Here is a 23,854-nt window from a genome sequence, read left to right on the forward strand (position 1 = left end):
CCCAACGAATCTTAAATTATTCCTTCAGGATCTACCTTCAACATCCTCTATGGTTCATCCAGCCGAGCGGTCAGCTTCTAGAGGGCAGAGACTGTGTCACGGAGGGTATGGATATGTTGTTGTAGCGCACCCAGGTTCTGCTCCGCACAGGTTACCAGGTCTGCCACTTTCCAGAGATTGACGTCTGTTGCAGCCAAGTTTTTTTTTTTTCCCAAAGTTTTTGTAGCCAGCACGTCTTTGGAGCACTGTATCTCCACCATCAGATCTGTGAGTGTCGGTACAGAGTTTGTTGCTGTGACGTCTCCCCTTGCCGGCCCCCTTTCCACATTTTCCCTGGGTGGACCCTCAGGTTCCATGGTGTGGGTATAATTCATAATCTTATTGGATTGCACAGGTTTAGTTGTCTTGCCTTTCCCCATGTTGCGATTATTTACTTTTCAGGATCCTGGCTGGGAGAAGTCTCCAGATGCCAGTCCGTGTTGAGAGATTTATGGAAGCACACACACACAAATCACTGGCTAGGACCCCCTGCAGTGATAGTCGATCATATGCCTCTCACACTGTTGACGTGCGTCCCAGGCTCCCAGTTGAGATACTTAACCAGGTTTTGGAAGAATCGGGCAGTCTTGTTAGGCCTGTCAGCTTTGCTTGCTGCTTATTTCTCCCTTCCATGTAGGATAATTGAATAGATGGCAGTGAGAACTAGGTCTTTTGTCCTCTTCACTCACAGATACATCAGAAGATAAAGCTAGCAGAGATGGACTAGCATGCGGTCACCTGAGGGATCATTTCAGCATTCCACACTATGAAGACAATCCATTAGCTTGCACAAGTATATCAAGGTTAAGTATGTGAGACTTGATGTCCATTCAGTAAACCATCAAAGTAGTTATGTGCCGGCTACCAATCCAGCCCCTGCAAGTGCTTACAGTAGACAGTCTACTATTGTCCATCATGTAGACTTACTGTTCATTGTGGTGGTTGCCCCTCAGTAGGTTAATTACATCAGGCGGGCTGCAGGAGGCTCTTCATGCTCCAAGGGTCCAGACCAAGAGCCAGCACTCACAGCTCACAGGGCAGATATGCAAATGGCCCGTGCACGGACCTGAGCAGCTCGGCCAGGACCACCCACCGCAATATACAGACAGGAGCAAGATCCATAGCAGACTGCAGGACGAATGGGGGACCCCTGGTATCTCCTCAAAGCAAAAGACCCCATAATTGGAGCCTGACAGGGAGTCAAGGCTGGACTTCAGCTTCTCGTGTTGCAGGTCAGTCTTTGCCCTAGCTTGACAAACTACTCTGGGCCTCCAATGTAAGCGCTCAATGCGCGGCTTTCCTCTGCACTTAAAAATCTGCACTGAGAGGTCTCATGGGTCCCTCTGCCTCAGTTCTCGGCCCTAGGCTAGCCACCAGCATCGGCCACCACTTCTCATCAGCATTCGAGCATCTAGCATTGATGAGGTTGTAGTGATCGGCACGCCGCACCCCCAGGTTTGCGTACCATTGAGTCTGCCAACAATGGGCCGTCCAGCCTAATCAGGCCTCAGGGAGCTCCCAGGGCTCCAGGCCCTTCCCCCACCTCCTCCAGACTCAGCAAGCAGTCCCAGTCAATAGGATCAGCTCTGCAGTGACAGCACATGCAGCAGTTCCCCCTCACCAGGCAGGTGGGAGCGGCACTCCATAATCGCTCTGCTTGGGCTCACTTCCTCGCAGCCTCAAGGCCACCTTGGCTATTTCAGGCGCCGTGGCTCACAGGATGACTGGAATCTGCAGCAGTCTCTCCCAAAGATATAGTTGTTAGGGCTGGTGTATGTTCTAGCACTATGAAGGGCAGGATGTATAAAGAGTAGGTAGAATTTACACTCAGGCTGGCCGGGAGCTCAGACGCTCACGCCCTGTTGGCCATGTTACTTGTCCATGCCTCCCCTTAGCCTACAAATCTGTATGACGTGTGGATTTGTAGTGTCTCCAGTTCCTTTCTTGTAAAAGGAGCCCATCCGCATGTTCCTGTTTCATAGCTAATAGGTTGGTGGGAGAACATTGTTAACATGATGAAGCCTATGTTCTAGAAATAATTGAGTCCTCCTGAAGGTAATTTTATCCTTCTCCAGTAGCATGGCTTATTCCCATTCCAAGTCTTTGTGCCAAGGGGATGATGAGAAAACATAATCAAGGCAGTTTAACCATAAAAACAATCTTAATTGAACAGCGTGTCCAAATTGTTTGTCGCTCGGTGTAGCCCACTGAGTTTGCCTACATTTTTGTCTGATAGGTATATGCCTGGAGCATGCCATTAAAGCCATCTCATCTCTACTGGAGTTTGCTCAGACATAGTTTGGAGAGTCTGTTTCAAGCACAGTATAATGGTAGGAGACCCAGAATGTGACCTATCTGGCATTGGTGACCTTAATCATGCCTCTGTAACTAACACTTGTTCTGTATAATGTAGAGCTCTGATTCTATCCATTTAAAACATTGAAGATACTTGCCATCAATGTTTTAAATTATTTCTCAGCAAGGGGCCCACAGTATATACAGGAAATGTAGGAAGAATAGTGCCTTTATTCAGCTGAAACAGGTGACACATTGAGGACAAATGTTTGATTAATCATCAGCGCCAATGTGTCCTGATTAAACATGGATGTTGTTTCAGACTTGCACAGGCCTGAAGTTCACTAATGTGCCTGACCGAAAGTATTGCAACTAGGAAGAAAGGTGCTTCTAATGGCAGGACGCTAAGAACTTTAGAACTTTGTCCACCAATTAGTTAGAAACCGCTGTGAGATTACAGGAGGCAGTGAGGCACCTGAGTAGAGCGAATATGTGTACTGTAACTGTCATATGTCTTTTCTCTGCATTGTTGATGGCATACCCCACAACTCCATTGCCCACCTGCAGACTTGTTAGGAGTGAATGACCACATTGCTATCACATTTAGGTGGCTGTGGCATTGTCTCTGTGAGCCATCACCTCAGGTTCTGGCTACTAAAAGGAAGCTTTTATCGTGGAATAAAATTGCTTTTAGCTTCATTATGTTTATGAGAATGGACAGACCTCATCAGTTTCTCAAAAAACTGATGGAGAAAACCTCTGTGTGCCATTCTCTAACCCTCATCATAACTGTTATCGGTCAATCATGACAGTAGTTCGCAAGTTTGCATCCCTATAATAGGCATCCCACAAAAAGGTTTTGATCATCCCCTCGATATATTAGAGTTGAGACTATACATATGTGAACCACCGCTATGCAGAGGGCAAAGATAGGGCTTGAAATGAAGGACAATCCAGATGAAAGATGTCTGAATTCTCAGACATGTATCCAGGTGGTTAGGGTGGGGGGGAAACAAACCACCTTCTAAAACTGCAGAAAAACATCCACTGGAGTCCATATCTTAATGTAGACCCGGGAGGCTCAGTTCATTCCATATGGTACCATATTAGTACTAATATTGGGAATAATAATATTGGGGGCAGGGTTCTCAGTTACCTTTGAAAGAGTAACTGGTTTAACTACTTCATTATTTTATGGGAGATCAGCTGGTATAAAGTGGTTTGTATGGAGACAGCCAGTGAGACGTAATGTATAGCCCATCAGCTCCACATGAACAACAGTGATTTGCGTCCCATGTCACTATTGAAGGGAAAACCCCCACAGTAATGGAACATGCCTCTCTAGATGGCTCTAAAGAAAAAACTGGAACATTGGGACTTCTAGAGGTTAAGAATGGAGGTGAGGCAGTTCATAAGAGTCTTGCTATTGTAGACAGTGCATAATACTTTAGACATGTTTTTAAAGTCCAACAATAAACAAGCAAAATGCATTTGAAGTAGAACTGCAATTACGTTATGTAATGTGATGTTATCGTCTATCAAATTAAATATGAAGAATGGACATATAGCAGTGTAAAGTATAAGCTGACTACCTAATAGCGTTATTTAGAAATGTACGTATAAAAATGCCAGGAGTAAAAAGGTAGGAAATACCATTTTGAAGAAAGAGTCATCAAAAGGACGAGTTATCATTTTAACAGTATTGTAGATTGATAATATAAGATACATTAAGAAATCATGATGTGCTAGCATCTATGTAGGGAAAGAGGTTTGATTTAAGTTTTACATGTTCTGGTAGTGAAAAACTCTTAAACTCGTTTTTCACTACTTAACGGTCTACCTCTCCTGTACAATAGCATTATTACATTTAATAATTGCTAACTTTAATTGGGAGCAAGTAGAAATTTCCAGTTTGGTGTCTAAAGAATTATCATCAAAAACCCTCTTCAGTGGTAAAGTCATTTTTTAAGTTTTTTAAAAATGCCACTTTTAGAAAGTTGACATTTTCTTGTCCCAACTATTAGGTGCCTACATCCTGGGTCACGTGTGTCGCTGGCATATGTCTTTGTGTATTGCTCCCAGACAGAGAGAAAACTGGAAATAGGTTTTGGCAGGGTGAGATCTTTGACTTGATAGGACGGTGCAGCTGTTACCTACCACACTTGTACATCACAAAGTCTATGCGTGAGTACACTCAGAATGGGTTTGACACTAGTCTTTTGTGTGCCCTGACAAGCTGGGGGGGGGGGCAAGGCAGGTAGGCAGATAATTGAAAACACCTTTGGGATGGAAACCTCCAGAACCTTCTCCTACTTCAAAGCTGGCACCAAGTATAAATATTTGACCATCAGACCCTACTCTTCAGTACATGTCTGGACCGGTGGAAACTACAAAAGAAGGACTACTGTGAGGGTTTTCTGCCAGGAGGACTGCTATTGTACTGCCCTGCTATTCTGCTGTGAGGCTGCCTGCTGCCCTTCTTGCATAGAAGGAAGACTGGACCTGCAACCTTCATCCCAGGCTGAAATGACTCCAAATGTAAGCTGACTGACCTCCTGTTCTGAGATACAGGGCCATAACAAACTCCAGAATCCTCCGTGCATCTGCCCAGCTGACCTGCTGCCTGAACCTGCAACTGCACCTGCCTGAGCCCCGCTGGCCTCTGCTGGAGTGAGTTCCTGATCCCCAAGAGGTGCCCCTCAGGTTCTGGACCCTTGGTATGGCATCAGTTGAACTATGTTTTCACAAAGGGAGCCCAAGAGAGACTCACACTGTCCTAGAAAATATTTCATACACAATATGGCAAGAATGACCAACGGAGGAGAAAAAAAAAAACACTGGGTGGACTCAACCAGAGTTGGGTGTTCTTAATTAAAATATTTGTCTGGATAGAGAAGGGATTGAGGAAAGTGAAATTGTCGTAGTTTGGACTCTTGCTCTGGGGAAGACTGCTGGTTCAAGGATGACAGTACTTATGTTTGTAGGTGACTATGCCTATCCTACAACAAGTCACAACTGTAGTCCCAACCTCTCGGGCTCACTAGCAGTACCTCACCAAAAACCCAAACAGTTAAAGGTGATTTGTGCCAGCCTTTATGCATGGACTCTGAAGTATGACATCTCAGGGAGTGTCGTGGTTAAACGGAGATTACTCCTTTCTCACAGATATATCATGTCTCAACCAAACACAAGCCATAAAAAAGATGCAGTAATGTTTCAATAATTTTTATTTAATACAATCTGCAATCTGCGGTAAATCGCATGGGATGCAATGATTAGGATAATGAACAGTGCAAGAAATAGAATAGTAAAGACAAGGGTCATGATTATAAAGACCCCCACTATCTTGCAATAACATGGAAAGACATCGAGTGTGTGATATTACCTAATACCCTACCATAATGGGCTTAACCTTCTACCTAGAGGAGAGCTGGGTATGTTAAACCTAATCTGCCAATGCCATGTCCCTTGAAGGAGCCCCCAACCCTTGTTACCTTGGAATGAGGTCTCGTGCTCAGACTCCGAAGGAACACGAAGTCCGGGTCAGTGTCAAGGCGACGTGCAGCATCGATAGCAGCGATGGTATCTGGTCGGAATCCCTTTGATTATCTGTCTAAAGTGTGATGTATTTATACAGATCTACTTGGACCCCTGACGTAGGTTGTTCCAAAACAATAGATAACACAGCATGCTTGGGACGGTAATTTCGAATGTGAGCACCTTCAGTTTGTTTGTCTTTGTTTCATGAGTTAACGCCTTAGCGCGGTGGCACTGATAACATAAATCTAAACAAAATGGCCTAACTATAAATAAGGCAGCCATCTTAGAATAATTAATTCAATAAATGGTCTTAGACAGAGCAAACCAAGTAGGTTAAAAGTCACTAGGTGATGGGGGCACGAGTCTGCAAGCCAAAGGCTAAGCTAACTCCTGTTATCCCATTAAAACAAACTAGGATTCACTACAAAACTGCTAAAAATGCCTTGTGTTATACCAAAAAAGAATTCCTTTGAATTCATAAGGGTACCGTAGATATGAATAAAAGCAAGTACAGGGTTTTATTGAGAATTAGTGTCTCAATTGCCCCTGATTTTTGATACTCCAAAAACCTTTGGATTTCCTAGTAGAACTCTAAAGTACTCTTCCTAGTTGCCCTGTTGTGTATGAAATGAGTCTCTCTTCAAGAAAAGGAGAAATCCTAAAGTTTTGGGCAACTGCAAATGGGCCTTTTTTCACCAAGATTTCACCTCCCACTAACTTGACGCTCCAATGAACCAAACTCTTCACACTACAGCGACCTCCAGCAACGAGAGATCTGCACTTCACGCTACAGCATTCACAGCCTGCAAATCTCCAATAACGACCATCCACAAAGCCTGACAGGTTCTTCGCGCTACAGCCTTGAGCGTCCAATATGCCTGGTCTGCTCTTCACCCTACATCGATGAACATCCACAACGCTCTCCCTGTTCCTTGCTGCCCCCTCCACTGCAAACAGAATTCTTTGTGCTGGACTTTATTAGTGGAACTAACCTAGTGCCTGTATCATTGGCTGTGGCTGTCCCGTCACTGAATTGTGCCCTTTGATTTGATTTTTTTCTTACCTGGCTGCTTCGTTATTAAAGCAATTTTTTGTTCACATGAGACTTTTTCAACCTTAGTACTGGTTGATTGGACTATTGAACTGTTGGTCTCTGGATCTTATCTTCTGTCTAATGACTGTCATACAATAACAAGTATTATAATTTCATGGAACTGTTCCTTTTTCTTTCATTGTTCTGGATGCAAATAAATTATCATTGAGGCATTGTGCTTTTTATCAATGATTCCCTAAGTGAGAACTCACCACCTTTTTTCCCAGTATTTCAAGTTTTGGGAGGCGCAGGGTCCAGGCCTCCTGGTCTGGAGTTCTCACAACCCTTCCATTAATTCGGCATTTAAAGGAAGTCAATCTGGCTGGACCCCTCTCCTTGTTTTCCAGTGTCTCAATTGCCCCTGATTTTTGATACTCCAAAAACCTTTGGATTTCCTAGTAGAACTCTAAAGTACTCTTCCTAGTTGCCCTGTTGTGTATGAAATGAGTCTCTCTTCAAGAAAAGGAGAAATCCTAAAGTTTTGGGCAACTGCAAATGGGCCTTTTTTCACCAAGATTTCACCTCCCACTAACTTGACGCTCCAATGAACCAAACTCTTCACACTACAGCGACCTCCAGCAACGAGAGATCTGCACTTCACGCTACAGCATTCACAGCCTGCAAATCTCCAGTAACGACCATCCACAAAGCCTGACAGGTTCTTCGCGCTACAGCCTTGAGCGTCCAATATGCCTGGTCTGCTCTTCACCCTACATTGATGAACATCCACAACGCTCTCCCTGTTCCTTGCTGCCCCCTCCACTGCAAACAGAATTCTTTGTGCTGGACTTTATTAGTGGAACTAACCTAGTGCCTGTATCATTCACTGCGGTTGGCCATAACTTGCGCCTTTCACCCGGTCTCATACAACCAGATAACCACGAGTTGTGTTTTTGTGCATTTAGGCGCAGTACTTAGCGTAACTCTTCAGAATTGCATCTCTGAATTTCTACTGATTGGATTTTTGTTTTCGTCTCAAATTTTGTTTTTAATTTTACTCTCTTTTTCTAAATTGGTGTGGTATTTTTCTTGTGTTTTGTTTTCACCTTAAATACTTTAGACAGTGCCTGACTACTTTTGTGCCAAGCTACCAGAGGATTAACCACAGGTTACTTTTGAGATTAATTTAGGGTTGCTGGTGATTTCACCCTAAGAGGAATTGTAACTGCTTATTGAATAGTGTTTCACACACCCCAAAACCAGTAGCCCAAGTTCCTACATAGATATTCTACAAAGTAGTGAGCTTTGAAATATGAACCCCAAAAGCCAGACTGCACCTAGAGTTCATTTTCACATACATTGTAATGTGGTGTGGAGTAGCCTCCTCTTGCTGAAGCAGACCTGGTGATCTGCAGTGAGTGGAGTACTGCTCATAAGTGAAATAAGGTGGAGCTTTCATTTTTAGCTCTGAAGAAAGGCATTTTCACTTCTTACTTCTTGGTTAAGAATGTAATTTGATATGTTGTATTGAATACCTGAATGATTTTAGTTGATAGCATAATCTATTATTTAACAGGCAGCTTTATTAAGCACATTTTGTGTATTTTTTCATTTATTAGGAAAATGGTTGCTGCCAAAGGAGAACAGAAGGATATGCTAAGTTCCTGTAGGAATCAATGTCCAAAAGAGGTACGTTTTTACTCATTTAATTGGGGCATTATGAATAGTTATGCTTACTTAAATGTCCATCTGTGATACAAAAGATCCCAATTAACAGAAAACAGCAAAAATGACTCAACCTGTAAGAATGTGTTTCAAGTTAGAGTGTTCCTTGTTGACTTTAATGCAGAAAACAGTTTGCTAAAACTTTGTAGACATATTGTTTCTTGCATCAATGACGAAACAAACGTACAAGCAGCAGATACATTGCTTGATTTTCACTTGTTTACTAAGGGGTGTGCTGCATACTTGGTACCATAGAGTTTAACAGAAAATAAAAATCTCACCAGTTACTGCAATGGCTTCATTTTAAAGGCAATCACATGCATGCCTTCTGGATGTTCATCATTTAAATACTAGAATTTAATGATTAGGAAATATTAGTCATCCCATCTTCAGATATAAAGCCCTGTGTGTAATAAACAAATCTTCATTCATATTAACTATGACTTCCTAAAAGTGTTTTTTCTCAATCCTGGGGTAGCCAGAGGTTACTCGTGTATGTGGAGGAGAGCACAGTATACCACTAGTTTTCAAAGGCCAAGGCTACCGTAACACTCCAGTTGAATAACCAAGTATTCTGTTTGTACTCGTGACTCTGATGCTAGCTTGGGTAATCAGTCAAGGCTTCCTCAAAGTGTTTGTAGGTTTGGCACGCTAATAGAATATGGCACAATATTCTTCAGGAGATCTCCACTGGTAATGATGAGCACTGATAGTTCCGCCCACGTGAATGATCTTGGAGCACTTCTTCCAAGAATATATGTATTTTATCTTCACTTTTTTCATAAACAAACTGCTTTACCTCTGGTAGAGCGAGCCCTTGGTTGAACAGATAATATTTTATTTTATTTTTTTGTAGCATAATAAAGTACAAGAAATTATTTATCTGGACAGTGACTGTTTAGAAGTGGCCCAGCCCTGTGTGCAAAGGACAGTAATTCACAAATAGTAGTTTGGATTTCATTATCTTTTGTTATACTTTGATAAAACTTAAGAACTCTCTGGCCACCTAATTTATGGAGAGATCTCTCTATGGGGGAATTGGGGTTCTGAAAGAACTTTGTTAATGTCATTATTGGATTCACATGGAAGTCCAGAATCACCTAGGGTAGAAATGTCAATGTGTCCCCATGATCTCTTTGTTATGAAACATTGTATAAAGCTGAAACAAACATAATGCCTGGGTCTTGCTGACCCTAAATGCAGATGTAATACCCAAAAAAGAAAGCACCTCTCCATGAAAGATGCTATAAGAAAGCCCAATGAATAGGTTTGAATGTGAACGGAAGAGTCTTGGGAGGAAAATGTCTAACTCCAACAGAGGGAAGGGTCTTTGTACAAGGGGGAAGACATTTTTAATACCCTTAAGAAAGTCCTTAACCACTGGAATCCTGCAAAAAGAGGTTTGTGAAGGACATTTTCTGTAGGCAGTAATAGCAGCTAAATGGACTTTTAGTGAAGAGTTTTCCAAACTTGGCCTGTCCAAATGAAGAAAGTATGGTAATAGACTTTTTTTTATGACAGGCAGTAGACCCAAAGTTGTTTGAGAGCACCAAATGCAGAATCTCATCCACTTAAGAGTATGAAGCCTTTTTGGATGGTTGTTTAACTTATTTCAGAATGTTCACACACTCCCGTGGCAGCTGCAGGTGTCCGTATTGATTGGAATCAATAGCCAGGTTGCTGTATTGAGAGATGGTAGGTTTGGTTGAAGCACCTGCCCCTTGAATGGCATCCTACTGTGTGTTCACTCCTATAGATAGATGAAGGTTCAAAATAAGTCATTTGGATCATGACCAATGCTAACGGAGGAATCAGAGGAAAAGGATATTGAAATGTCTCTGACCAGTGGGTCCATATGAGATTCTCCTTTGTTATCGGTTGGTTCAATTTTGTGGCAAATACCACTCATGGAAGAATTTGTGAAGGTGGAATTGTTTACAAACCACTCATAGTTCTCCTTAAAAATCCTGCTCTGGCAGTCCACTTGTACCTTTTGGATCCCTGATAGATTGATTCTAGTGATAGTGATCTTCAGAATACAGGCTATTAACCACTACCAGGTGGTTTGAACATTTTAAGGTAAGGATCTGAATCTTTTTCCTCCCTTCCTGTTCAGTAATGCATGGTTGTTTTATTGTCTTTTTGAACAACTATGTCTGTCTTGAAAGTAGGGAGGAAATCTTTCTGGGCTGGCGGAGCTGCCTTCAGCTCAAGCAGATTGATGTGGTGTGACATTTCCTTTGAAGACCAAGTCCCAAGTCCTCCATGTGGCCACAGGTGTAGGCTCATTCTGTAAAGAAGATTATTTGGTTTGCACCACCATAGGAGAGATAATTGTAAAGCAAGGTCATGGCAGTAGCTGTGAGCAGCAAGAATGCATGTGTGCCATACCAATATGTGCTTTCATTAAACATCTTTAGGAAATCCTCACAGTGCTCTCCTGGCAGGTCATTAGCAAATTGGTAAAGGGAGTTCCAGACAGATCTATCATAGCTGCCTACAAAGACTGTGGTTTTGTGGCAGATCTGCAGGACATTTCCCTTCTCCCCAAGTCAAGTTTTTACTCTAGTTTTTGGCAAGACAGTGAACGAAATATAGTGGCACAGTATTTTCTACCTACAGGAGTCGGAAGAAGGGTCCAATTGCAAGAATAGTGGACCCTGATTAGTCGTTCTGTATTTCTTCTGAACCTTGTTAGAACTGCTTTTGCACAGACTCGCATAAGGAAACTCTCCACTGTGGTCGTAAAAATGGGAGCAAATTTCTCAAGGATGAGTTTTTGTAAGGAGTCTCAGACATCACTGATGTTGAAGTAGTCATTGCCAGCAGGGGGCACTGAGCTTATTTGATTAGAATATACTGGGAAGTTTTGATGTCATCCAGTGAAAAGGTTCTCACACAAGGCAACCCTGAAGGTTAGTGAATATCTACTGGATTGAAAGCAAGAGAAAGCTCCTGAGGAAGGTGAGTGTGAATGCGTTGAACATCTATGCCTTGAAGAACACCTAGTGGGGGAATGCCTTTAATACAGTGTAGGAGGCTGGCCTGGTTTGTAGTGGGTACAAAAGTTACGTACACCTTATACCAGCTCCACTTATCTCATATTAGTGAAATGTAGTCAGTGTCTAGAAGCCAGGCTGTCTAGGGGTAGCTGTAGCTGAGCAGCCAAGGCTTATCTAGGAGACAGGCAAAGCTCTTGCAATACCACTGTAGTCACACAGTACTCAGACACATGAAAGAAAATACTCAGTGTTACAAAAATTAAGGCACTTTATTTTTAACAACATAATGCCAAAAATACCTTAGAGACTATACTCCTTTAGGAAGTAAGTAATATACACGGTATATACACCAGATTGCAGAAATAGCTGTAAAACAGATAGAAAACAGTGCAAATAGTAAAAATCTTAATAGGTTGCAATGGGCCTAGGGGGAACACAGACTGTGTTAGAAATGGGGTTTTTGGTTCGCAGTCAGGTTACCCCTGTCCAAGCAAGGACCCTCAATCTAGTCAGGGTAAGTCGCACACAATCCAAATGATCCTGTGCCTACCCTCTGGTAGCTTGGCACTGAGCAGTTAGGCTTAACTGATAAGACAATGTGTGAAGTATTGGTGCAGTAAATCATGCAATAACACAGTAGAACACCACAAAAATACACCACACAGTGTTTAGAAAAATATATAATATTTATCTGGTAAGATGCAGATCAAAACGATTAAGATTCAATAAGTACGTGTTGAAATATCACTTAGAAAATTATATAATGAGTCTTTAGTTCTTAAAAAGCAACAAATGTCTCTTGCAAGCACAAAGTACCTGGTTTACGTTTAAATTCTCTGCAAGGGACCGCAGAGGAGGAGATGCGTGAAAAACGGGGAGGTGTGCGCCGACTTTTCCAGTGCACACAGACGATGTTGTTGAGTTTCCATGCAGGGCAGGGGTTTTCGGACACCACGGGGATGATGCGTTGAAATCCTGGGTGTGCAGGACGAAGTCACAGGGGCTGCGTCGATCCGGTGGGTGATGTGTGGAAATGTCTGCTGCACGGTAGGAGGTGCGTCAATTCCTCTCAGGAAGTTGGGCTGCGTCGTTTTGGCTTGGCTTTGCGTTGATCCAGTGGGCCATATGTCGAATTTCCGGTTGCAACTCTGGCGCTGCGTTGATCTTTTCCTTGCGAAGTCAGCTGCTTCTTTCCGGTTCGGCGTGCAGTGATTTTCTCACCGTGATGCAGGCTGTGTGTCGTTTCTTGCAGGCTGTGCGGCGATTTTCTTCACACAAGGAGTTCCTTTGCAGGGATGAAGTCTTTTTGGTCCGGAGACTTCAAGGAACAGGAGGCAAGCTCTATCCAAGCCCTTGGAGAGCACTTTTCAGCACAGCCAGAGAGCAGCAAGGCAGCAGGGCAGCTGCAAAGGCAGCAGTCCTCAGAAAAGCAGTTCAGGTGAGTCCTTTGGGCAGCCAGGCAGTTCTTCTTGCCAGGTTTCAGGTTCTAGTTCAGGGTTTCTTCTCCAGGAAGTGTCTTGATGAAGTAGAGTGTCTACCTCAGAAGTGTCTAAGGTGGTATGGTCAGAGACCCTGCTTAAATACCCAAATGTGCCTTTGAAGTGGGGGAGACTTCAAAGAGTGGCTTAGAAGTGCACAAGGTCCCTTTTCAGTTCCATCCTGTCTGCCAGGGTCCCAGTAGGGGGTGTGGAAGTCCTTTGTGTGAGGGCAGGCTACTGTCCTTTGACAAGTTAAGTGTCAGGCCCTCCCAGCCCAGGAAGACCCATTCACTATGCAGGTGCATGCAAGTGTGCTGAGCATCCTGTGTTTGGGGTTGTCTGAGTGAATGCACAAGGGAGCTGTCAATTGAGCCTAGCCAGATATGGATTGTAAGGCACAGAAGGATTTAAGTGTAGAGAAATGCTCACTTTCTAAAAGTAGCATTTCTAAAATAGTAATATAAAATCCAACTTCACCATTGAGCAGGATTATGTATCACCATTCTGACCATACTAAATATGATCAGGCTACTCCTTTCAGAACAGGATCTACCACTCAAACAGTATGTGAGGGTAGCCCTAATTCTATCCTATGAAAGGAGAAGGCCTCACAGCAGTGTCAAAGGAATTTAGGAGTTTTACACTACCAGGACATATAGAACACACATGTTCATGTTCTGCCTTTTACCTACATAGCACCCTGCCCTGTGGGCTACCTAGGGCCTACCTTAGGGGTGAGTTATATGTAGAAAAAGGAGAGTTTAAGGCTTGGCAAGTACTTTTAAATGCCAAGTCAAAGTGGCAGTGAAACTGCACACACAGGCACTGCAGATGCAGGCCCGAGACATAGTTAGGGGGCTATTTATGTGAGTGGCACAACCAGTGCTGCAGCCCACCAGTAGCATTTAATTTACAGGTCCCGGGCACATGTAGTGCACTTGACTGGGCACTTACAAATAAATTAAATAAGCCAGTTGGGTATGAGCCAATGTCACCATGTTTTAAGGAGAGAGCATATGCACTTTAGCACTGATTATCAGTGGTAAATAGCGCAGAGTCCTAAAGCCAGCAAAAATTAGGTCAGAAAAAAAGACGGAGGAAGGCAAAGCGTTTGGGGGTGACCCTGCAGAAAGGCCATTTCCAACACAAACCATGTACAAAAATAGTGGAATGCGAAGGTCGGTTTCCCACCTAGGCAAGTGTAGTGTGTAGAGGGGCTAGGAGTGTAAGAAAACACCAAAGGTAAGTAATGGAACCCACCCCAGAGCCTAGGAAAACAGGAGTAAATCACAGTAAGTTTTGTAGAACACACAAGACGTCAGAATAGAAGATAATGCAAGAACCAGAAGAGACTGCAAGGCACCAACAATGGATTTCTGGACCTGAAGACCTGTGGAAGAAGGGGACCAAGTCCAAGAAGCCCTGAAGAGTCCAGGGAGAACAGGAAACCTTCTAACCCGGATGAAGGTGCAAAAGCAGAACCACGGGTGAAGAAAAACAGTCAGTACTGCACCCAAGAAGACGGATGCGGGTTCCTGGTTGGTGCAGTTGATGTCCCACACTGGATGGAAGATTGCAGTCTGGTTTGCGTCGCTGGATTCCACCAACAAGCCTTGGCACGCGCAAAGCTCGTGGTTATCGGAAAATGGCGCTGCCCGGGATCAACAGGGACCTAGTGGCCTCTGCTCAGGAGGGGGAAACAGAGGGTGCACTCAGCAACTGAGAGAGCCCTCAGAAGACTAGGAAGCTTGCACAGGAGTTCCACAGCACGGGGACAAAGAAGGTGCAAGTGGAGGCCCTCGCATCATGACACAAAGAGATCCTACGCCACCGGAGAACCACTCAGGAAGCTGTGCGTCACAGGATGGAGTGCTGGGGGCTGGAGCTGTGCTGTGCACGAAGAACTTTGTGGAAGTTCGCACACAAGCCTTGGCAACTGCATATCACATAGTGCACTAGGGGTACTGTCTTCCGTGGGGAAGCAAGCTCTTATCTCCACCAAAGTTGGACAGCTGGACCTTAGGACCGTCAGGACAACTTCAGTCCACCATCCGTGTTGCTGGATCCACGCACTTTGTCAGGAGAGGGGACGCACGCCACTGGTCGTCGCTGCAGAGCGGTGCCTGCTGAATCGGGGAAGTGACTCCTTCACGTCAAAGGAGATTCCTTCATTCTTCTGGTGCAGGCTGAAGACAAGCAATCCTCGGAGGATGCACAACCTGGAAGCAGTTGCAGTTGCTGGCAGGAGCTGAAGATACAATGTTTCAGAAGTCGTCTTTGCTTCTTTGTTGCACCCGGGAGGTTCCAGATGCAGTTTCATAGGTAGAAGGTGAAGTAAAGGATGCAGAGGATTCCTAAATATCCCTGAAAGGGGGATTGGTCAGCTACACAAGTAAGCACCTATCAGGGGTGGGCTCTGACGTCACCTGCGGCACTGACCACTTAGATGTTCCCGGAGTGCCCCATCACCTTGGAATCCAGGATGACAAAATCCAGAGACACTCTGGAGGAGCTCTGGGCACCACCCCTGGGTGGTGATGGACAGGGGAGTGGTCACCACCCGTTCCTTTGTCCAGTTTCGCCCAGAGCAGGAACTGGGGGTCCCTGAACCGGTATAGACTGGATTATGCAAGGAGGACACCATCTGTGCCCTTCAAAGCATTTCCAGAGGCTCTGGGAGGCTACCCCTCACATGCCTATAACACCTATTTCCAAAGGAAGAGAGTGTAACACCCCTCTCCCAAAGGAAATGCTTTGTTTTGCCTTCCTGGGATTGAGCTGCTCAAGCAATAGGAGGACAGAAACCTGTCTGCTGTGAGGTGGCAGCAGCTGGGTCTGCCTGAAAAACCTCAGAAGGCTGATATGGCAGTACTGGGGGTCCACTGTGGAGCCCCAGAGTGCATGGAATTGTAAAACCAATACTAGAATCAGTTTTGGGGTACAATTCCCAGATGTTAGACATCTGGCATGGCGATATTCGGAGTTATCATTATGAAGCTGGACATAGGTATTGACCCATGTCTAGTGCACACGTAAAATGGCGTCCCCGCACTCACAAAGTCTGGGAAAATGGTCCTGGACAAAGTGGGGGCACCTCTGCTAGTGCAGGGGTGCCCTCACACACAGGTACTTTGCGCCCATCCTTCAGGGTTGGAAGGCCTGACATATAGGTGACCTATAAGTGACCTGGTGCAATGTAAATGGCTGTGAATGGGTGCATGCACCATTTCACACATGCTGCAATGGCAGTCCTGTAGAAGCCTTTGCATGCGCTCCCTATGAGTGAAAAAAGTAATTCTGCAGCCCATAGGGATCCTCTGGAACCCCAATGCCTTGTGTACCTAAGTACCATATACTAGGGACTTTTAAGGGTGCACCACTTTGTCAATTTGGGATGAAATACTGGATTACCAGTATGTAATGACAAATTTGAGAGGAGAGAGAACATAAGCACTGGGGTCCTGGTTAGCAGGATTCCAGTGACACAGTCAAACACACTGACATCAGGCAGAAATTGGGGGTCACATGCCAAAAAGAGGGTATTTTCCTACACACTTAGAATGCCGCAAGTGGCAAGAGCTGTGGAAAGATTTTGAGTTTGGTCTCGATCTATAGCAAGATTAAGGTCAATGTGATAGTGACTTCGCTCTCCTCGGAAGAACAGCCACAGGAGCAGTAGACTGCATGGGCTGTACCCCCCAGGGGCCGTGGTAGTAAATATCTGGATGGAGAAGGAGAAGGAGAAGAAGTTTGAAGAACTGGAGATGTTGAGTCCAGTATTATCACTCGAGGAGAACTAGGCCTTGATGAAGAGTAGACACCTGAGTAGTCATAGTCCGAGGTAGAAGGTAGCATCCACATCTTCTTTCCTGCACCTTTCTGCAAACTTCTGAATAGAAACAGAAGACTGTAAATTTCAACATCAAGTGGTGTTCGGTGTCATAGACTCCCTCGATGTACAATCTTTTAACGTTAAATATTTCAAAGTCGAGCCAGTCCTCAACGGCGAACATGTTGGAACAGTAGCTTGTCACATCAAAATCCTCTATGTTGACTGGAAACAGCACAGTTTTTCCTCTGGTGTGTCCCATCGAATCATCCTGTAGGAGAGTCCTCACAGACTGAGATTAGGGCACTGGTAGAGGGAACATCATACCCTCCTTCCTCTGACCTACTAGTTCATCCAGCCATGGACTTTTGCTGTGTTAACTTCTCTTTCGGCCCATAAAGGTAGATCTTCTCCTTGTGTATAAGTACACCTGGAGAAGATTCTACATTTACACCTGTCTGGGATGCGAGAATCCGGCCGACAAAGAATACAAATGCCATGCAGATCTGATTTGCCATCTTCCTGCCATAAGGATAATTCATAAAAAGAGATGGCTTCTGTGCTACATGGAAAAATATTGTCTGTCGGTAAATAGCAGGTTATACTCTAGATCCTAAAGAAAATTAAATAAAATGCGTTTGAAGAAGGTTTGGAATGATGTTCAAGTCAGAAACGCCAAAAAAGGCCACGCTCAGTGCTCCAATATCCTGTCATAAGGAGCTGGGAAAAAAGAACTCTGGCAAATATGAACTATATATATTCTTGGCAAAAATGCACTGAAATCCCACACATTTGGAACTATTCAGTGCTTATAATTTCAGTGGTGGATCTTCAGAGAACTCAGATTACAGGTTCGAAAACATGTCTAACCTATATTAATTCTGTCAGAGCTTTATCTTTATTGCTTAAAATATCTAAAGTTAGAGTAAGTTAACATTGACAAGGTGAAAACATTGGGTAGAAAACCAAACCTTAAATAGTAGCACATTTCTCAATTAAGTTACTGTCATAACCTAAACTCCCATTCTCCCATCACTTAAGAAATGAGGAAAATAAATCTGAATGAGTGACAGATAACTTTGCTGAGTGTTTAATATAATAGTGTGTATGACTGCATAACTAACTAGATGGAGTGCCACTGAACTAAAATCGTAATTGTACAGTTATTTCGTTGTGCAAGAAGATATTCGTATTGTATCAAAGTGTCTAACTTTGAAGACTTTACCGGTTGGTTTGTTGTAACTTTAATGAGATGTTATTGTCTGTAATGACATGCTCCTTATATGCCAGTGTAATATTTTGAGTATAATGTCAGGATGTTTAGTGTTTAGTGTCCTTGAAAATGTTTAGTCCATCCATTTGCAATCATAATAGACATAATTGTTAATATTGCAGATTGTGTAGTTTGATTTTTTTTATGTGTGAAAAACAGCCTTGATGTTGGTAAGAGTATGTGACAGGCATGGGAATTGAGTTTAAGATAGTACCTAAAATGTGGCAATTACTATCAAGTGTTAACAACAACAGATTTTACCTCCCCCAAACTTAAGTTTAGCCAGGAGATTCCATTGGTTTTTAAACATTTAAGACTCTTACAGTGGCAGTGAGAACATGATGATCTCCTTTATTGCACATGTTTTCAAGTACCATATGGCATCATGTTCTTGAGCATCACTTTATGTGTGCTTTTGGGACTCAGCATATAATGTATGAAGCATATGTTTGTTAGGTAGATGTTACAGCTGGGCCTGTCAGGGTGTTGATGTGTTTTGCTTTATCTTTACCAACCATTTGTTAATAGTTTTTTACTTTTTTTAATGTAACCAGCCCTGACAATAAATGTACAAATTTACAGAAGAGTGAGTGGAAGGGGTAACCTTATCCACAGGGCCATGTGGGCGAGTCCCGGAGGGACACACTCTTTTGTCAAAGCAAAAGAAAATGTTTTTTTGGGGTTGCTGCGGCCTTGCAGGAGTCCCACTGGACCAGCAGGGACCCACATATATAAATAAATTAAAAGTATAGCTTATGAGCTATGGATAGGCCTTTACAGAAAGTGCACTTCCAACAAACAACGAACAGCACTTAATTTGTAAATTAAAAAAATGAGTGCCTGGGTCCTCATCAGGAAGACACTGCAGCTTGCACCACCCATTGCCCCCACCAGCGCTGCGAATGACAGAACCAACACCACTACTAGCGATCACACTTTTACAAGTGTGACAATTCATACTATTCCAGGACACCAAAGCTATGAGAATGGCTTGGGAGGTAGTAGGTATTAGTCAACATTAATGTATATTGATTTGATAAACAACTTTTGTTGTGCTCATACCTAAATCTTGGAGACAGCTCAACCATATGGCAGACTGTCATGAGCACCAGTGCTGAGAATTAAGTAATGTTGCTGAGCAACGGAAACCACTAGCTCAAATTAAGCACTGATGATGAAGCCCCATTACAATGACAAGCCCCTACTAAACACAGTCTGTGCTCAGTGCACAGACTGCGCGTAGAACCCACTTCCTCCAGACACACAGCAGTATGACGGGAAAGCCACTACTACATACAGTCAGCACCATGTGAGGACACTGTATGTTGCTAAGCCCCTATGCACTTTCTGCACTCAGTGTTCAGACTTTGCGTAGAGTCTTTCCCTCTAGAAAACATTAGGTGAACACTCCCCTACTACGCCGTCTGCACTCAGTATACAGACTGTGCACGAAGCTCACTTTCTCTAGAAACGTAAGCACCATTAGCGGACCAAAACCCTGCTACATAAGTCAGCGCAGTGCGCAGAATGTGAATAGAGCCCACTCCCTCTAGAGATAAAAGTTCAATTAAGTTACAAACCCCGTATACACACAGTCTTTGCTTAGTGACAGCTTTTACAGTAAAAAGATTAGAAATACACTGAAAAACTAATGATAAAGTGAGGTTGTAGTTAGGTGAAAATGTCACTTAATAAACACCATTTTAAACCATGGTGGAACAAACAGAATTGTCTGGAGTGTATATATATATATATATATATATATATATATATATATATCAAATAAACAGTTCCTGCTGTTCTTCCTGATTGTGCCTCACGAAGTCCATGCACACCTACGGGCGCAGGACCCGTAATAATTCAAAAACGACTCAGTTAACAAACAGCACTCCAAGCAGCTTCAGTGTTTACTTAAGGCTTATACAATCTTTAACAAAGTATCTGCTTGCAATAGCGGCGCGTTTCAACCTTTACGGTCTTCTTCATTGGCCCAAATCATTACAGAAGCCCCGAACCCCTCCCCCACCCGCACCCCACCACCATAGAAAATATACCATTAACCATCATGGACATAAAAGAAATCCTAAATGCATCCAACATAAGAACGTAAATACCCCTAATCAATGTGTGGGGCCAAAATTCTCAAACATTCTACATTGAAAATCTATTTCCAAAACAATAAATTCAATGTACATTAAAGTGATTAACAAACCCGTGGTGACATTAACCCACCCACTGGTGGCGACCTAATAACAGGTCCCCTCTTTTTATTTTTTTATTTTTTTGTTTTATGTTTTGTTATAGATTTTTACATCTCTGATCTTATCCATTTTCATTCCAGGAGTGTTGGCCAGTACTGAAAAGCAAGACAAAATTACAGAACCCAAGTGGCTCAATTACATCAATAACCAATCAGAACCTTATCCATATGCTATCAAAATTATCTAATATGCACATAAAGTTCCTCATCCTGGTTGAATCCCCATAGGTGACTACTATTTAATCGAATTATGTACTCAGGTTCCATCCTTCTAAGTCTATGCTCCCCATCACCCCCCCCTTGGGGTTGGTAACACCCTAGCAATTCCAAAGAATAACATTTCATCAAACTTTCCTTTATGAACCAAATTACAATGGCGAGCCACCGGATAGGTTACATCATTATTCTTGATAGCACGCCAATGTTCCAAGATCCGTTTTTTAAGGGGAAAAATTGTGCTTCCTACATACCGTAAACCACTTGGACAAATGATGACATAAACGGCAAAATCAGAATTACAATTCAAGAATTCTTTGATTTTCACTTCCTTTTCTGTAGGTAACGTATACATTTTGCTGCTCATACTATTCCTGCAGGCCTTGCATTTAGCGCATTTATAGTAACCCTGTTGTTTACCTAAAAATGTCTCCCTACTTTTAATCTGGTAACTATGTACTAATATATCCTGTAGAGAGCTGCTTTTTCTGTATGCTATTTTTGGGTTAGGGCTGATTATCTGGCCAATCACCTTATCCGCCTTTATCAAATGCCAATATTGGGTCACAATCTTCTTAACTTCAGAAGAGTAAGCATTATAGGTAGTTATGAATCTTAGAGTGTTCTCATTTTCTTTAATCTTTTTTGGAAGTAACAGAGCATCTCTTTGGACCTCTGCCACCTTATGACAAGCATCCTTGATTACTTTCATCGGATATCCCCTAGATTTAAACCTCTTAATCATATTCACCTGTGCATTCTGAAAATTCTGAGATGTGCTGTAATTCCTTTTTGCTCTAAGTAATTCCCCATAAGGTATACTCCACTTTAATTTAGGCGGATGATGGCTGTCAGCATGTAAAATGCTGTTTCCTGCCGTTTTTTTCCTAAACAGTTTAGTCTGAAGGATCTCTCCTTCTACTGTGACCTCCACGTCCAAGAATTCCATGGGATGTCTGTGTATTTTATATGTAAATCTAAGATTGAAATTATTGACAGGTAACCAGTCCAAAAAGTCAAGCAATACTGTCTCTGGACCATCCCAAGTTGCAAAAATATCATCAGTATATCTTGTCCAGATAATTATATGTTTGGACCATTTCTCATTGTCATCCGTCATTACATGTTGTATCACCACCATCCCATAAACAGACAGGCATAGCTTGGAGCACAGCAACTTCCCATCGCAGTCCCTGTGGTTTGTCTATACCACTAACATTGGGCTTTAGACCATTACATAGTATGGAATCTGCATTAATCGCAGTCACTGTTAGTTAGGAAATGTGTATATCAGGGCTTGGTCTCAGCAATCGTGTTTCTCGATCTTAGTGCTGCCTTTGACATGGTGGAGCACAATATTTTACTCCAGAGAATGAGGGAAAGTGGAGGCTCAGGCAATGCCCTGAGTTGGTTTGCCTCATTCTTGGAAGCAAGATAATTTCAAGTTTTGGACCGTTCCTTTTATTCGAGCTGTTTTAAGAGTAAGTGGGGGGTGCCGCAGGGCTTTTCTTTGAGCCCTATGTAATTGAATATATATAGGGCCCCTCTGGCAAAAGTAGTGGAGCCCCTATGGACTCTCTGTAGTGTCATATGCAGATGACACCCAACTTGTGGTATCCTTTTCTACTGGTCAGAAGTCAACCAATTCTCGGCTCATTCCTTGTCTTCAGGCAGTCTCCAAATGGATGTCCAGCTTTAGACTTAAGTTGAACGGAGACAAGACAGAGGTTATGTTTCTGGGTCACCAGGCAAAACCAAACTTAATCTCCCCAGTATTATAAACATTTGAAGATCGTACATTGTCCAAAGAAAGCATTAAGAGTCTAGGAGTATGGTTTGATCTATGGTTGACCATGGATCATCAAGCGAAAAAAATATCCTCCTCCTGTTTTGGCATACTCAGACTTCTTAAAAAGATTTTAAAAATACTTCTGTTCATTGCAAAGAGCCTGATCATACAGGCTTTAATATTCTCTCAGCTGGATTATGGGAACACCCTGTTTCTTGGTGCACCAAAATATGTTATGAAGAAATTGCAGGTGGTGCAGAACACTGCTGCCCGCCTTCTCTTCAATCTACCCAGGCATGAATTGGCCAGATCAGCTTTATCAACTTTGCACTGGCTTCCTTTGGAACAACAGATACAATTTAAATCTTTAAGTTACAGTCATAGAGCGCTATATGACAAAGGCCCACCAATACTGCGAACCCTGGCTTCTTTTTTACAAACCTACCAGACATCTTAAATCATCCTCCACGGCCCTAGCAGTCATCCCCCCCCAAAAAAAAGCCAAATGGGGAGAAAGATCAATATTGTATCTTGGAACTAGACTGTGGAATTCATTACCACTGAATCTACGTCAAACCAGCCATGAACTGTCAATCCGGCAGCTATTATAAACTTGGTTATTTTAGTATGTGTCCCAAAGCCGTATATTCAGAGGTTTTTCAGTATTGCGCAGGGAGGCCTTCGGGTAGCTGTGCACTCTATACATTTTCATAACATAACATTGATCTTCAAATAAGAAAAAATTGTTCTCCAAACAAAATCTTAGCATTCTTAAGAGCAATTCAGAATGTTTGTATAACCTGATAGGTTTGTCTCTAAAAAAGTGCTGACATGCCCGAATGCCTAAGTCATGTGGGATACATATATAAAGGGACACTATCTATATTGACCATAACATAATGGGATTTCCATGGGATATTTTATATCTTACTAATAAAGTCCATACTATCTCTACAGTAAGAGACCAAACTAAGTACATATGGACATAAAAAAGAATCCAAATATATCGAAGTATTCTCCAATAAACTACCCTTTGCCAATACAATTGGTCTACTGGGAGGGTTCTGACTGTCCTTCTGAATTTTTGTCAACATATAGAAGCAAGGTGTTACAGGTTTCTTAACTGTCAAAAATTTCAATTCATCATCTGTGAGCAGACTATAGTTGTGACTTTCAACAAGTGAATCATGAAACATTGTTATTGATGTTCGGTTTGCTACCACCGTCGACCTCTCATAACAATTTTAAAACAACAACTGTCTCCTCACTTCTTTTTGATTTTTTTCAAATCCCATAGAACCACATTCCCACCTTTATCTGATGGCTTAATCAGGTAAGCGGTTGCCTGGTTCAATGAAACTAATGATATTCATTG

The 23,854-nt window shown here is 42.8% G+C and overlaps 1 protein-coding gene across 1 annotated transcript in view; it reads left to right on the forward strand.

Moving 5' to 3' along the window:
* Window positions 1-23,854, forward strand: part of NFXL1 (nuclear transcription factor, X-box binding like 1) — a 588,746-nt gene that overhangs the window by 472,547 nt on the left and 92,345 nt on the right. Inside the window, exon 19 of the mRNA XM_069201637.1 lies at window positions 8,527-8,596. Within this exon, the coding sequence (XP_069057738.1) occupies window positions 8,527-8,596 (70 nt within the window). The remainder of the gene's footprint in view (window positions 1-8,526; window positions 8,597-23,854) is intronic.

This window comes from Pleurodeles waltl, chromosome 1_2 (assembly GCF_031143425.1).
Source record: "Pleurodeles waltl isolate 20211129_DDA chromosome 1_2, aPleWal1.hap1.20221129, whole genome shotgun sequence".
Taxonomy (NCBI): Eukaryota; Metazoa; Chordata; class Amphibia; order Caudata; family Salamandridae; genus Pleurodeles; species Pleurodeles waltl.